Source organism: Podarcis filfolensis, assembly GCF_964270895.1.
Source record: "Podarcis filfolensis genome assembly, chromosome: Z".
NCBI lineage: Eukaryota > Metazoa > Chordata > Lepidosauria > Squamata > Lacertidae > Podarcis > Podarcis filfolensis.
In genome coordinates this window covers 15440553-15456901 of record NC_139617.1, presented here as the reverse complement: position 1 = coordinate 15456901, position 16349 = coordinate 15440553, and the positions used below count along the sequence as shown (strand labels likewise).

The 16349-nt window shown below is 38.0% G+C and overlaps 1 protein-coding gene across 9 annotated transcripts in view; it reads right to left on the bottom strand.

Annotated features, from left to right (window-relative positions):
- DIAPH2 (diaphanous related formin 2) overlaps positions 1-16349 on the bottom strand; it is a 334636-nt gene that overhangs the window by 280552 nt on the left and 37735 nt on the right. For all 9 annotated transcript variants that reach the window (XM_083595832.1, XM_083595833.1, XM_083595826.1 and 6 more), the window contains one exon: positions 7620-7759. In XM_083595832.1, the coding sequence (XP_083451958.1) occupies positions 7620-7759 (140 nt within the window). The remainder of the gene's footprint in view (positions 1-7619; positions 7760-16349) is intronic.

The following is a 16349-nucleotide window of genomic DNA, read 5'->3' as shown; positions in this document are numbered from 1 at the left end:
ACAATAGAAAGCAGGATTGAGACACCAACCCCACTGAAGCCCTTATTTGCATATTTTCTTACTTCTTCCCATGGATTTGTTAACCTGCTTTCTTAGAGGCCTCTGTACCGCCAGTGCGCAATTTCTGTTCTCATCCTGAGGTAAAGTTCTTAACCCGAGGTACTACTTCTGGGTTAGTGGAGTCTGTAACCCGAAGTGTTTGTAACCCGAGGTACCACTGTATGTCACTTTTACTAAACTAAGTATTGTAATTCAGCTGAAACTGAAATGTGTTGGAGATATAAAGGCTAAATAATGGCCAACTGTAGTCTGCAATCTAGCAATGTCCTACGAACACACATACCACACATAACCACCACTGACCAGGAAGCTGAAATATTAATGCTGAAGGAGAAGAATGAACAATAGAGTTCTGGTAAACAGTATAAGTGAAGCGAGGGAAGTGAAAGAATTTGGCTGCAGGAAAAATAGCACAGGACTTAGGGAAAGAGTTGTGTTTGGTGGTTGGAGAGCTAAAGAAAAATTCTAGGCTTTGGTCAACAAAAGACTTATTGGTGAGCCATTCTGAAGGCAAGTTGCAAGGCAGCAAGTCAAGATTCCCCTCCTATTTCCCAAAATAAAATGTCAGCAAATCTCACTGGCACGAATACCAACCCTCCACATCACTCAGACATCTCTAGATTGGAAGCCTGTGGGCAGTTGATACTCCTCTCAGAGAGCAAAATACGGACCCCCTAGGCATCTAGTTACTGATACATAGAATGTCCACTGTCCAAAGGCAGCATTTCTTTACTTTCTGGTATTATTTTTCTAACCCCATTCCCCAATGGAGTGGTTTACCAGTGAATATACAGGTAAGTTTTTCTTCTTCCTCTATGATCTCTGAGCTCTACTGAACTAGACAGATAATCAACAAATCATAACCTTTCATTTCTGAATTTCTGATAATCTCTGGGAGCACTTTTTTAAATGTTTGCATCTTCCAGATTCTTCACTGACATTCAAACTATTCTTCTACTTGTGTACATACTGTTACATAAGTGGTACCTAAGAAACTATGACATTTCTGATGCAGCTTTCAAAGTGTTTTTAGCCACTGCTAGTAAAGCAATGCTAGTAAAGGTAAAGGTAAAACACAATATATGCAAGAAAGACTATGGATATGTGAAAATGGCAATTCCATCAACACAGAGGTCCATTAATTCAAGTCTGCACTTCCCATATAAACTGTGGCTTTTATAAAATGAGCAAATTCTTGTGCAGGAGGCAAAGCATGCCTGAAGCAACAGACTCGTGTGAAGAAATTCAGTGTTAATATGTTGTCACTTTCAATGTTAGTGCAACACCAGAGGGTAGAGTTCAGTGGTATGTATGGTATGCAACAGAATGCACCTCTAATGGTGTTCCATTCCCAGCAGTAATCTCAAAGCATAAGTCACATCACCGAACATCAAATAAAAGAGTGATATTTCAAAGCTGCATGGAGAAATAGAGAATGGTAGGAAAATAGAAAGGTGTAGTCCTCCTTGCTCCAATAATCACATGGTCAACTGTTACATGTTACAAGTTATTTAGTATTAAGTATGTGTAATAGTCAAGAAACTAATAAAAGTGTCTTTCCTTTTGCTCTTCTTTTTTATTAGCTATCTTTAAAATGTTACTTATGGTCATGCCAGCCCATGGTACCCATCACTGCCTAATGGGGGGGAGAAAGACAAATGTTTTCCACAATGAGTTTACAGTTTAATCCTTACAGATTTATACAGATTCATTTATATGAGCTTCAGCACTGTCACAATGTAAACTATAAACTCATTGCAGCAAGGACCTGTGAAGGAGCAGGTACACAGATGGCACTATATAAACAATAATATAATAACCTTATAATTTGCCTTGCGTTCCACATTTTCTTATTTTTACAATATAGTTGCTGAGGTAGATCTAGTCTTTTGAATTTATTTAAATTAGCAGTAGAGCTCCCAATAATTAATGGTAAAGCCTTTGCTAATTTGCTTTTCTCTATCTCTCTCCCTGAAGCATTACCTTTATGTCTGCAAACTTCCTGCCCAAGTTCCTTCAACTGTACAAGCAGGAGAGCTGACACACAAATTTAAGTGGCCAAAGGAAAACCAAGAGGATACCTTCAGAACAATGCAACTCAAGAGCTGCTGTTGACATTTTTGGAATTGTTGACTTCATATATCTAAAAGATTGAGTTTCTGAACTCAAATAAATGAGCAGAGTATTCAGCACACCAAGCATTCAATAATATTCCATTAATGCTTTGAACATGCAACAATCCCATTTATAAAACAAAACCTATAGCAAGCTTATATTTTTATTGCAGCAATTCCCATCCTTTGTTGATAAAAAGCGAAATACTTTGAATAGTCACATGGAAAGCATAAAGGAACAGCTACTATCATATCCACAATTACCAACATATTTCAGCAGTCTGTCAAGAGTGTGTGCTAACTATTCATATTTTTTGTTCTGTATTTTATTTTTGGTGGTGTTTATACAACCCTCAGTCACTAGATGGCTCTCTAGAGCCATCTAGGTTCAAGATTGCTACTTGAAGCAATGCATAATAAAGATCATGAACAGACACAATAACTCATCAGAGTGAAAAAGACTATGGACTAATAAATGACAATGTGTCTGTGAGGGAACCTAGAGGAAATTAAAAGTACTGGCTATAAAACTTTTACAAACCTCCCTTTGTTTTAATATCTTCTAAAGAGCATTGACTTATGTTTGTGGAGAAATCAAACATGCAACTATGCAAAGGGCATGGCCTTCTTTGTAGTGGTGCTAAAACTGTGCATCACTTCCTCAAGAAGGTTATCACCAAGTGGAATCATTGGTGTCTCACCAGTATTAAATATTAAAGCTGTTGGCTATCTTTGGGTGGTGCTGGTAGTGGTGACATTTTCTCTTTAGAAAGCCTTTAACATTTGGTGCCTCCCCCAACCCTCATGCTGCCTTCCTAAAGCCAGGTAAGCAATGCGCTGGGCTCTGAGAAGGAGGCATGAGGGCTCTGACAGTGTCCTAGAGTCCTCCCATCTCCTTCGCAAAGCCTAGTTAGTGCTTTCTCTAGGCTTTGCGAGGAAAGCTTTGTGCCTCCTTCGCAAAGCCCAGTGCCTTGCTTAGCCAGCTCTGGGAAGGCAATGCAAAAGCTGGGGGGAATCAAACTTTGGTTTTGCTTCCCCCCTGCCACGCGACAAGGCAGCATGCTGTCTGCGGGTTCCATGTCAAAGTACTCTTACGACCTACCTGGTATGAAAAGTTGGGTCACCCCACTTTAGATTCTTTTTGCATCTATGTATGTATACATCTTGGGAACTCACACAATGGTGCTGTTTGTATGCTACTTTTATTATTCTGTATCCTGCACTGGGTGACTTTTAGCTTTAAAAAGCAGGGTAGAAAAATTAAACAAATAGGCATAACTTTTAAAGTACTAAACCCAATTCCATAGTTCAAAACCACAGACTTCTGAGAACCTATTCCAATGAAGGTTAGGTCATACATACCCCATCTCATTCTCCCATGCCTACATGAAATAGTAAAGTATTAACTTTAGATTTAAGATTACAATTAATTCAGCAAATCATTGAGTTATGAATTCACCGAATCTTGGACATATTTCGTTACCTTGGGTTACTAACCACAATTACTACCAGAAGTACACAGAACAAAGTGGAACTTCATTTCACTTCTGGTTCTATTACTATTCCATTTTGGAGGAAGGTTAAACAGAATCACATTTTAATTTTTGCATTGCAATAGCCAAATTATTTAACTTGCACTACTTGAAAAGAGTGAGCCTGTTACACACTGAAACATTGTAGTCAAGGAGGCTGTAGCACTTAACTGACAGCACGCTAGTTGTAGATTTAACAAAATTCATGCCTATTAACTGCCTAGCCTCTCCTTCCATTTTCTTTATTTTCCCCATTATGTGACATGGTTGATAATTTGTTTTTAGGGTTGAATGAATTGGTGGAGTAAGAGACGAGAGAAGGCATACTTAAGATTTTACTGTGCATGTTCATATTTAAAAAGTCTTGTTGAAAGGTTAAAGCAAGTTATATATAAGGCTCAAAGGAAACAATAAGTAAAGCTGATCAAGCAAATAGTTACATTTTAATATTTGTACCACTCTTCTGCTCATATGTCATAAAAAAACCACAAACCAGAGACTGTGAGTATTAAAAAAAGGATAAGGAACTACCACCTTCCTCCTAGGACTCTACCTTCAGATGTATTCAAAGAGAGAACTCTAGCCTCAACCACAGCACAATCTAGTTTCAGGCTTAGACACAAAGTTATTAAGAATATGAATGTATTAGCAGTGATACTTCTCTGATAGAACCCAACAATACAAAATTCAACTGGATGTTAAAAGGAGGCTTGAAAGTCATCTGAATAAAGACAGCAGTAGAAACTATAGTAGCAACTGAGAGCACCAAGAAATAGATAAGCCCAAGAATCACAATTTAGACAAGATTCAAAAGGTGACAATAAAAGGGGGAAATGTGGCGAAAGAATAGATAACACTAATTCGTGAGATGAATGCAAGCACAATTAACAGAGAAGGCAGAGGTAACAATAAAACAGTGATGGGGTTGCAGTCTTAGTCTCAAGGACTCAGACAGCCTGAATGTTTCAAAGCAGGTCTCAAAGGACTGAATTTGCTTTCTTGTCTTTACACTGGGACAGACACATCAAGGTCATGTTTACATGTTAAGTTTCCTTTCTCACTTTGCCTTCAGCAGCCAAAGGGAAGGGTCCTCAGAAATGTGCGGGGTTTGAAACACTTTGTCTAAGTATGCTATGTGTTTTGCAGTGTTAGGACCAGTATAAACAAGAAGTACATTTTCATACAAGTATGATCCAGGAATAAAGAGCCAGACCCAGAAAGCCTTAATTGGATGAAAATGCAGTGGTGTAAAACGCGAAAAACAAACTGCTGGTTGTTGTCCACAGAAGTTGAACAATGCTGTCAATAAAGGTAAAAAGCTGGTGTCAATGTCACCTGTCCTGATAGAGATATTCTGATAGCCACAGCAGGTGCTGTGATTCTCCAGCAGCTTGGCTTCACTCCTGGAGGTACACTCCATTGTCTCTTGAGACAGACAGATGCCAACAACCACTTTTAAAGCACTCTTATGTCATGTTAACAGTTACAGCTTCCCCTAAAAGAATCCTGGGAACTGTAGCTCTACAAAGGCCTCCTAACAGCTCTCAGCACACTTAACAAACTACAGTCCCCAGGACTCTTGGGGGAAACCATGACTGCTAAAATAGTATAAGAATGTTTCAAATTTATGGTGTGGAATCCCTCACAATGGTTCTCAAACTGGACAGCTGGGAGAGCGGGATTCACTGTGTGCCACTGTCCAGATCTGGCCAAAATTCGGATGCAGGAGAGCTGGGGGAAATTAACAACATCTGCAAAGGAATTCTCATTCCTCATAAGACAGACAAGGTCAGCTGATACTCCCAACTCATACAAAGGCTTCCTTGCTGTTCCCAATATTAAAGAGTTCTGCTCTTTTAAAAGACTACTTGTTCACCACCTCGTCCACTAATCTCAGTCTCACAGAAACCAATATACTGTTTTCACAAAATCTTTGCGTTTTGGAAGAAATAAGCCAGAGTATATATCCAAGAGTAAATGGATCTAGAAGAACTATGCAACCAATGGGCACAAATATATATATATATATATATATATATATATATATATATATATAACACTCCACCATCAGCCACCACAAAAATGACTTTGATCCCATAATGCCCCAGACACAAAACAGAGGCACTTTCATTCACAGGTTCACATGATCACCCTTTTCCATTACCTATACCTTCCCACCCATCACCTTTTCTTAGGGGGGTGCAAGGGACTGCAGAAGGAATTAGGCAGGAAAACTCCAGTGAATGTTGTTTAGATACAAGTCCTTGTTTGCTATCCTATGCCATACACCTCACAAGCTACTTCCCACATATTTGAAGCTCACATCCATTGCTAAAAGTATTAGAATACATTTTTTGTTCTAAGAAACAGGAATAGTTCTAAGAAACAGGAATCCTATCTATATTCGTATTTTTACTTTGTACTGTGACAGAGTTGTTCCTGTGCAACCTAGTAGCAAAGGATAACTGATTATTACTAATAAGTCATGTGAAAACAAATGCAATATTTATCACTATAGTGGTGAACGACTATAATAATAAATATAACAGAGTGTAAGAATCCCACAGTCAATTATGAAGCCAATTATATGTGATTTCTCAACACATTATTTACATCTTTGTGCTTAAATATGTTGTTTCCAAATCATTTTTTCTGCATGAATAGTAAATGCTAACACTCAGACACAGCAATCCACACCAATCAGCTATATAACGAAGTGTTTCATGCTTAATGCTGTTTCTACCATCCCATTAAATTTAAGAGGTGACTGCTGTCATCGGATCTATCAAAGGTGATAGTTTGTGCTGGTTCTGGTAGCCTGCAAACAAAAGGTCCTAATGCTGTTATTGAACACATTTAAGAAGAGAGATATTGAGGAACTAGGAAGGGCAAGCAACTCTTCAACAAGAATGTGTTATATAAAACTTTCAAGATCAAGTGAACCAGGCTCCATATTTATTGCACTCTGCTCCATGGACCAACTTTGACAGATTGGTGGGGTAACTCAGCTGTTATCCAACTACTGTCATGATGATGCCAAGTGAATAATAAGTGTTCCCAGCCGCCTGTTGAAGTTTACCCCCAGTGAAGGGGGAGAGGTCTGATCCACCACCATATTCCCTATGGGGAACACACTGGCAAAGCAGCCCCAAGCAGGACTGAACTCCATCCAACAGCTGATATCACCTCGTGGAAGGCAGCAGCAGATATGACAGGTGGGCATGGTTTGGGGGAAATGGCCTTGCAAGTTCATACTCTATGCCCTTTCCTTATCTACCACTCTCCTACCTCCCTTAAAACCTCTATTAAGACAAAACATAATTAAATGAAGCATCTGTCAAAATTCCTTGCATATCAGCCCACTATGATGTATTAAACAAGATGTGGAGACATTTTGAATTCAAGAAGGCATATTAACAAAAATACCAGACATAGAGCTTTTCACAGCTTACCCAGCAACAGGTATCATTTCTCAGTCTTTTGTTTCATTTACCAAGGATAAATAACCTAATTAATTATCAGCCATCACAGTGTTCAATCCTTCAAATAGATTTTTCAATGAAAGTAGGTCTTTAAATAAATGCTGTAGTCACAACAGTATCTCCTACACAGTATAGGTTTTTTTAAAAGTTTGGGGGATCAAAATAGAAGCTGCATACAAACACACACACACACACACACACACACACAATAGGGACTTCATCCTTTTGACACAAAAATCTAAATTAGGGTTTCTTCTACATGAAGTCCCAATTATGTTTTAAGGCCTAAGTAAATAATGCTCATAGTGAAAAACAAATCATAATCCCTGCAGCAGGAGACATTTTTATTTGGAACTGGCTAATTCTGTACTTTTTTAACATACATCACTTTACAAATGCAATTTCCTTGGATAACAATTTTCATTACCTACCTGACTGGATTACTCGTTAGAGAGACTCTCAGGGACTCTAAGCAGTTCAGAAGTTTTTCCTCTGAGATACCCGATCGTAGTTCATGGACATATTCTTGAGATGACAGAGTGCATTCGTGTTTACTATTTTTCAGGCCTCCCTTTTTAGGGGAAGAAAAAGAGAGTGTTATAAATGTATCAGAATACAAAGAGTTATTTTACAAACACATATGTCAACTTAAGCAAGACTGGTGTTTCACCATATCTCCAAGTTTCACTCTTATCAGAAAGTTGTTTTTGTTCCTATTTTTATTATGCATGTTGTGGTTTTTTATATTGTAATTTTATTGTGTGAACCGCCCTGAGATATAGAAATGATGGGCGGTGTACAAATTTAATTAATAAATAATGATGATGATCATAGTTCTTGCACATCCAGTGATCTATGGTGGTCCTATGCAGAAATAACGATTCTTTAACCATAGTTAAGGAATGAGTTGTTGGAATGTACTGTTCATTCCTACAATCCCATCTCTTCTCATGCCTTCTCAACTTTAAACCAGGGTTAGAAGTTACTGTGAAATCCAGTTAACCATAACACTGCACAACACACAAAGTACCTCTGAAATGTAAACACCCAATCTTTACTAATTTTGAGGTGCTGATCACGAAAATTACAATAACATTTGTTGATTGGCTCCTATTTAGGAGATAGAAAGACTGTCATGTAAAAATGACCCAGTCTGCATTAAGTACATAATTTCATTTGGCAATGTTATATTTCTAATTCCAGATTGTGAAATATGGCGTCATAATGCACCAGTCTGTTATACACACCACTCCCAAGACCAAGGGCATACAGCTGAGTAATACAGTTGAGTCACGACATTGCAACTTTAAGATGGCTGAAATAAGATGTTGAGATTGCTGATAAGAAGTGAAGTCTCACAGGGTGAGCAAGTCATTTGTGTGACTTCATGTGTTAAGCTCCCATTACTCCTGTGTCATAAGTACTACACAAGTAATCCCTGCACTGTAAATCCAGAAGTAGTGATGCCTCATAAATGTGTTAACAATTGTTACATTAATAGGAAATGTTTGTAAGCCAGAAAAGGGCCATAACTCCAATAGTGTGGGGAAAAGGTGTTATCAGCTTTATTTTGGATGCAATATCAGGGAACAGGACAAGGCCTGGACCCCACACATATGCTGCAGTATGTGTGCAAGAAATCTTCCAAAATGGCTGAAAGGCATAAAAGAGGGGTAATGTCATTTGCTGTTCCCTATGCACAAAAACGACTGCTCCTTCTACATGGTACTACCTGTTTCTGGAGGCATCACAAGGAAAAAGAAGTGAGCAGTAGTGTGCCCGAAAACACCATCTGATTCTCACCCATTCCAGTGAGAACACGCTGCCTACATGAAAGAAAGCTATGACAACCTAAAATAGCTGTTAGACTGCTTTCAATACAGCAGGTATGGATGACATCTCTGTGGTGACTTGAAAGCAGTGTCTGTGTTGATGGGTCTGCAGCTGGGATATACAAATGCCACTGGGTTTTTTGTGTGTGACTAGGACTACCGAGCAAAGACATTCCACTATGTGAAGAGAGAACGGTCTCAACGGAAATCTCTGAAGGTTAGAGAGAAGAATGTGGAACACCCAGCACTGGCAGAAACACAAAAAATCCACCGCTACACATCAAACTTGGTCTTATGAAAAACTTAATAAAAGCCATAGACTTAAGACAGGATCAGCTTTCAATCTAACAAATTCCGTCAACTCAGTGCAGCAAAAATTAAAGACAGAATTTTTGTGGATCCTCAGATCCATGAGCTCTTTAAAGACCAGATGTTCGACAACCTGCTTCAAGGTGACGAGAAAAAAGTTTGGGATGCATTTTGTCTTGTGTCAACTAACTTCCTTGGGAATGTCAGGACAGAAAACTACAAGGAACTGGTTGAGGTCACATTGTCTCTGTATCACAAATTTGGCTGCAAAATGTCCTTAAAGATACACTTTCTCCAATCCTACTTGGATTTATTCCCCATCAACTGCAATATGGTTAGTGATAAGCACGGTGAACAGTTTTCATCCGGAAATTGTAACAATGGAGAAATGATACCAGTGAAAGTAATCCATTTCCATGTTGGCTGACTACCGCTGGATATTTGCCAGAGACAATCCTGAGCAGCTATGCAAGTAACAAGCAAAGCGGCATGAGATGTAGAAGGCTTTTACCAATACATGTCATATATACGTATTTCTTGATTATATAATAAACTATTGCAGCTCTCTAAGAAAAAGTAGTCAATTTTGTATTTTCATTGTCATATTCATGCTCAGCACCTAAAAATCTATAGGAAATGGCTATTTTTATCATAGAGGCATGACTTTTGTCAAATTTTGTTGCGCAGTGTAATTCATGCTAACCTGTAAAACAAAATAAAGTTTAATTTGTAATTCTTTGCCGATCAAAACAAATAACAGATTACACATTTCTTCAATTTCCCTTGTACTCAACAAAAACAAATTAACAAAATTAAACAAAATTAATATCAATATCAAAATGACAAGGTTTCCATTTTTAGGCTAATCTTTAGTGCCTTTTTTGTAGTATACCTGCTATGGGACATGTGTTTTGGGCATATGTGGGAGGAAGCACAGGCCACAGAAACAAGGAAGTGTATGCTTAAATACACGTTCATAGAAGTCATGGGTATCAACAACCATAGCTGGTTATCACATTTGTTAATGCAATCAGCATTCTACTTTGTGTTACCATCACAATGCAACAGGGAAGTGGTCTTAGTTCTTGAACAGTGTATACCCTTAAATAATTCCTAACTCAATTCATACAAAAATCTGTCAAATTTACATGTGATACTTTTTTTGCTTAAGGGAGGTTTTTGGGGTTTTTTACACTTCTTACCCTCCCCTTTCTGTTTTATGGCAACTATAACTTGGCTGAATATTCACTAAAAATGAATGTCTAGAATTCAGAACTCAATAAACCCATCTTAAGTTAATCAAGGTGGCACAGTCGCTGATATTAATATCAGCTTGATCAGTAACACACATCAATTTTGCTTCAATTTTAAACAGAAATATTTATACTGTGAGCAATAATATAATGAAGCTTTGAATATTTGCTTTCTTTTTAATCCTGCCATAAAGCATCAACAGTACAAAGCTAGAATCTGTTCAAGCACTGTTTGTGAATTTAGTGTCTCTTCATTCACCTATTTTTAAGACTTTAGCTGCAAGTATGGCTTTGTTTTGTTTTAAATTCATGAATAACGGAAATGGATCTCAACATCAGAATGTACTATCTCTTGATACAGTTCATAAAGTAAAGGACAGAGGGTGAAAGAGCAGATGTGTGAGAGAGAGTAGGGTATATCAATGCAGCAATCAAAAGACTGCTGACTACTAAATTATTATGGCCCACTCTCACATGCATACATCAACTCTTTCCCCTTCTGTTCCTGACACTGAAAGCTGTACCGAAGGTTGAACATCCCAAACATAACAAATGCTTTCCTCTTGAAGTGGAGGATCTGAAAGGTGAATACATTTAAATAATGATTGTATTTAGAGATTCGAAGTGCCTCTCCCCTAAATACTTCCCATTCTACCACCTTCCAGAACAGTAAATTCAAACTACATGTTCAATGCAAACATCTGAATAGCAGTAACAGGCTTATACTGAAATGTAGCTTGTGGTGTCTAAGTATAGGTACTGTGAGTCGTTCCATACTTCTCTATAACTGTCTTTTTTATACCCATTATATGTCTGTATAACAAAATTCCTGTTTCTCTTCACTGCCACTTTGCATTACTGAAGTAATAATTCTAGCATCATCTTGGAAGGCAGTTTAAGAGTGAAGGTCAATATGAAAGCAGCACAAAAATGGTTTATAAAAAGAAAGATTTGAAGCACACTACAGGAGACACCCAGAGCTTCCAGGCTAAAAATGTATAAAGGGGGGGAATCAAGAAAGGTTTCCCAGAAATGGAAAGCAGCAGACAAGGTACTAAAAATGCTGCTGCAAGCATTGCTGAACAAGTTTTTAAACTAATAAAAAGGCACTCCTAGAGTCAGCAGAGAAATGTAAGAGCAAACTAGTCAAAGACTGAAAAAGACAAGGTAATTTTCCATACTTATAGATTACAAAAAACCAGAAGCCTCAAAAGGCAGTCACTATATAAGCCATATGGACCTGTCATCTGGAATTCATTAGCTTAAATCATATCAAGTTAAAACCTGCTTTCCAACATACACAAATCTGCAGGAGTGGCTATAAGACTTATCTAATCTAAGAATTTGACCATCATCACATACTGCAGGTGGTAATGCCGAAGCCTTATTACAAGACATGGAAAGAATTAGACAGACAATTATGATTCTGATCTCTATGGGATATTTACACGGAACTTTTCAAAATAGCCGACTATGCATAAGTCAATTCAGTATCACTATGCCAATAACAAGGCCAGTGCAGGTGATGACATTCCAGCTGAACTATTTAGCATTTTAAAAGATGATGGTGTTAAGGTGCTACACTCAATATGCCAGCAAGTTTGGAAAACTCAGCAGTGGCCAGAGGATTGGAGAAGATCAGTGTACATCCCAATCCCAAAGAAGGGCAGTGCCAAAGAATGCTCCAACTACTGCACAATTGCGCTCATTTCACACGCTATCAAAGTAATGCTTAAAATTCTACAAGGCAGGCTTAAGCAGTATATGGACGGAGAACTCCCAGAAGTGCAAGCTGGATTTCAAAGGGGCAGAGGAAACAGAGATGAAATTGCAAACATGCGCTGGATTATGGAGAAAGCTAGAGAGTTCCAGAAAAACATCTACTTCTGCTTTATTGACTACGCAAAAGCCTTTGACTGTGTCAACCACAGCAAACTGTGGCAAGTTCTTAATGAAATGGGAGTGTCTGATCACCTCATCTATCTCCTGAGAAATCTCTATGTGGCAAAAGAAGCTGCAGTTAGAACTGGGTATGGAACAACTGATTGGTTCAAAATTGAGAAAGGAGTACGACAAAGCTGTATATTGTCTCCCTGCTTATTTAACTTATATGAAGAATTCATCATGTGAAAGGCTGGACTGGATGGATCCCAAGCTGGAATTAAGATCGCCGGAAGAAATATCAACAACCTCAGATATGCAGATGAGGCAGAAAGTGAGGAGGAATTAAAGAACCTTTTAATGAGGGTGAAAGAGGAGAGCGCAAAATATGGTCTGAAGCTCAACATTAAAAAAAAACAACTAAGATCATGGCCACTGGTCCCATCACCTCCTGGCAAATAGAAGGGTAAGAAATGGAGGCAGTGAGAGATTTTACTTTCTTGGGCTCCATGATCACTGCAAATGGTGACAGCAGTCATGAAATTAAAAGACGTGTGCTCCTTGGGAGAAAGGCGATGGCAAACCTAGACAGCATCTTAAAAAGTAGAGACATCACCTTGCCAACAAAGGTCCGTATAGTAAAAGCTATGGTTTTCCCAGTAGTGATGTATGGAAATGAGAGCTGGACCATAAAGAAGGCTGATCGCCGAAGAATTGATGCTTTTGAATTATGGTGCTGGAGGAGACTCGTGAGAGTACCATGTACTGCAAGAAGATCAAACCTATCCATTCTTAAGGAAAGCAGCTCACTGAGCGCTCACTGGGAGGACAGATCCTGAAGCTGAGGCTCCAATACTTTGGCCACCTCATGAGAAGAGAAGACTCTGGAAAAGACCCTGATGTTGGGAAAGATTGAGGGTACAAGGAGAAGGGGACGACAGAAGACGAGATGGTTGGACAGTGTTCTTGAAGCTACCAACATGAGTTTGACCAAACTGCGGGAGGCAATGGAAGACAGGAGTGCCTGGCGTGCTCTGGTCCATGGGGTCATGAAGAGTCGGACATGACTAAACACCAACAATGTTTAATCTTATATCACCAAGAACAACTGAACTGTGGGCCTGGAGCATTGGTTCAGAATATAATACCTTTCATATGCAAACACAGATCAATCTATATTTAATCCTCGCTTATTTGAAGCAACAACAGTTCAGAGGACCAACATAACAGAGAACAAAGACTAGTTTAAAAGCAGAAGCCATGCAAGGAAGAGAAGAAGGAAGCAAAGAAACCCAATGCTCATACAGGCTCATTGACATAAACATTCACTAAATCATTTTAGGGTTATGTCTGAACAGCCACTGTGGCTAATTATTCATATTCTAATTCTCAGCAGTTTGGCACATATTCAGGTAGCAGAAGAGTGTATCTATGCTTATTTAGGCAAAAATTGTGTTTCCTCCCAAAATACAGCCTCTATGTCTTTCCAGGGATGAGCAGGTAAGAAGTGTTTAGTGCTTTCTAATGAGTCAACATCATCATAATTACTTTCCATTTCATTTCAAGTGTTAGACTGCTTCATTTCTTCTCATTAAAGGAAAGCCACTCTGAAAACATTCACAGAACTATGCTATAAGAAAATTATTTTTCAATTTGTTTTCAGAAGCAAGAATGTACTCTTCTTCTATTTTAAACAGCCATAACCATTGACAAATTAGTGAGAGTTAATGTGTATATTAGTGAATGTTGCACTTAGCATTTATATAGAGAATGTCAAGCATTTCAAGCACTTCACAGAAATTAGCATTTTCAACAGCCTTGTAAGGTAGGTCAGCATTCTTATTCTCATACTATACATGGGATGTCTAAGTAGAACCTCTAAGGGAGTTAAGTAAAAACTATGGCAAATGGAAAATTTGATCAGAGGATCTTATCTGCCTCAGACCTCACACTTTGAACCACTTTGCGCACCCCCCCCTCTCTCTATATATATATAACGTACACTGCATAATTCATACAGTAAACATTATTGCATTTCTCCCATATTTATAGTTTGCATATCTGCTGGAGACTTTCTCTCTCCTGAAATAATTTTTTTAATTAACATAGTTAAAATGTGACTAGATAATTAAAAAGTCACTCTCTCCACCTAACCTGCATCATTGGTAAGAGTTGCTCCCCCCCCCCCCACAAACCTTACTTTACAAAGCATTATAAAACTGAGTAATAAAATTCATAAATTTTTGGAAAAAAACTTTTGCAGGTAAGCTTTATGCACATGGAAAGGAGATAAAAGAACCATTTTTTCCCTTCAAAGAACAGTTTCTTTTAATCTTCATATACAGAATAAAAACTTCATTTTAATTAATTAAATTAATTTATCTATTGTATTTCAGCCAAAAACTTTCTTTTCTGCCTGGAGTTTGGCTTTTAACGTGGAGGGTTTTTATGTATGTATGACCTCTTTTGCTGGAGCAGGAGTTGCTAAACGTGTCCTCTTTTGTTTAGACATATTTGTGTTTACTGTGATTGGTTTTGATATTTACAGACTTACTTCTGTCTGTAAGTCATTTTGAACTTTATGAGTAAAGCAACTAATAAATAACAATAATTTATAAATAACAACAATTTATCTAGCACAAAATGGAAAAGGCAACTAACATACAGGTAAACAAAGAAACAAAATCATCAAAACAAACATATGCCTTCCTGGTACCCTCTACAGCCTGAATAAGCTATTTCATAACGTAGACTTCAGTTCTTGAAATCTTATTATTTTAACAGGAGAAATATTCAATCCACATGTGATTTGTTAAACTGTCATATTCATGATTAACAGTATCTCTACACAATGGTCCAAAACTATTTTAACTACCATGGCTTCCCCAAAGAACACTAGGAAATATTTTTTTTTCAAGAACAGCAAATACTGTTGGATATCTTTTACACAGAACTACAGTTCCCAGCTATGTTGGGAATTTGACAGCAAATGAGTTTTTATACTGATGTTATAAAATATAGACATGCCTTACATGCTTCCCATAACTTGTAGCTTCCCATAACTTCTACCATGACAGATATCAACTTAAATTGTTCTGCCACAATTTCATTTTCATGACCCATACCCATTATGTAATCAATAAAGCTTCATTACAACCTCAAGCATGCTGCAATGAAAATTGGCTTCTCTACTCTGTTTGGATTACTGTTAATTGCTTTCTCCTCTGGCAAAACAAGACATAGCTCTATAATTTACCTTGTTTTGTTTAGGTACTACATCGGTCACTTAAACCCGTGAGGCTTTTAACTTTTGAGTTCATTATGGATCACCAGCTTCCTCTAAATAGTGGTTTTCTATACAGCAGCTATTTATGGTAATGGGCTTTTAATGCCCATGTGTTTATCATGCATTGCATATGCACAATTACATTAGTAAACAAAAAAGGGTATCAAGTTCAGATGAAGTTTTTATTTTGGGCTGACACTGGGCAGAATGCAGTAAGGAGCCACAACAAATGAAAAGCAGTCAGAGGGAAAGAACCCATCAAAAAGGTGGGAGAAGCAGCTCTTTCAGGTCTATGCAGATTCCATAGTGCCTCAGTAGAGCTGGCTCCATCCCTATTGGGGATTTAGAAAGAAATACTATACAAATTTAGATGTTCTAATTTCTGCTAAGCGAAGAATAATAAGCACTCTGTGTTCTTGATCTACTTTTTGCCTGTTACAAATAAAGGTCAGTGATCCTGTCTCAAGGCACTGTAAGTGCTTTATAAAGCATTCTGCTTTTGCATTGCTTTATAGACGCTCTCTCCAGAGAGGAGCAAATATTCTCGCTTACACATATTCTCCACTCTAGAGAAAGTGATTAGTGTAAGATTTCTGTAGA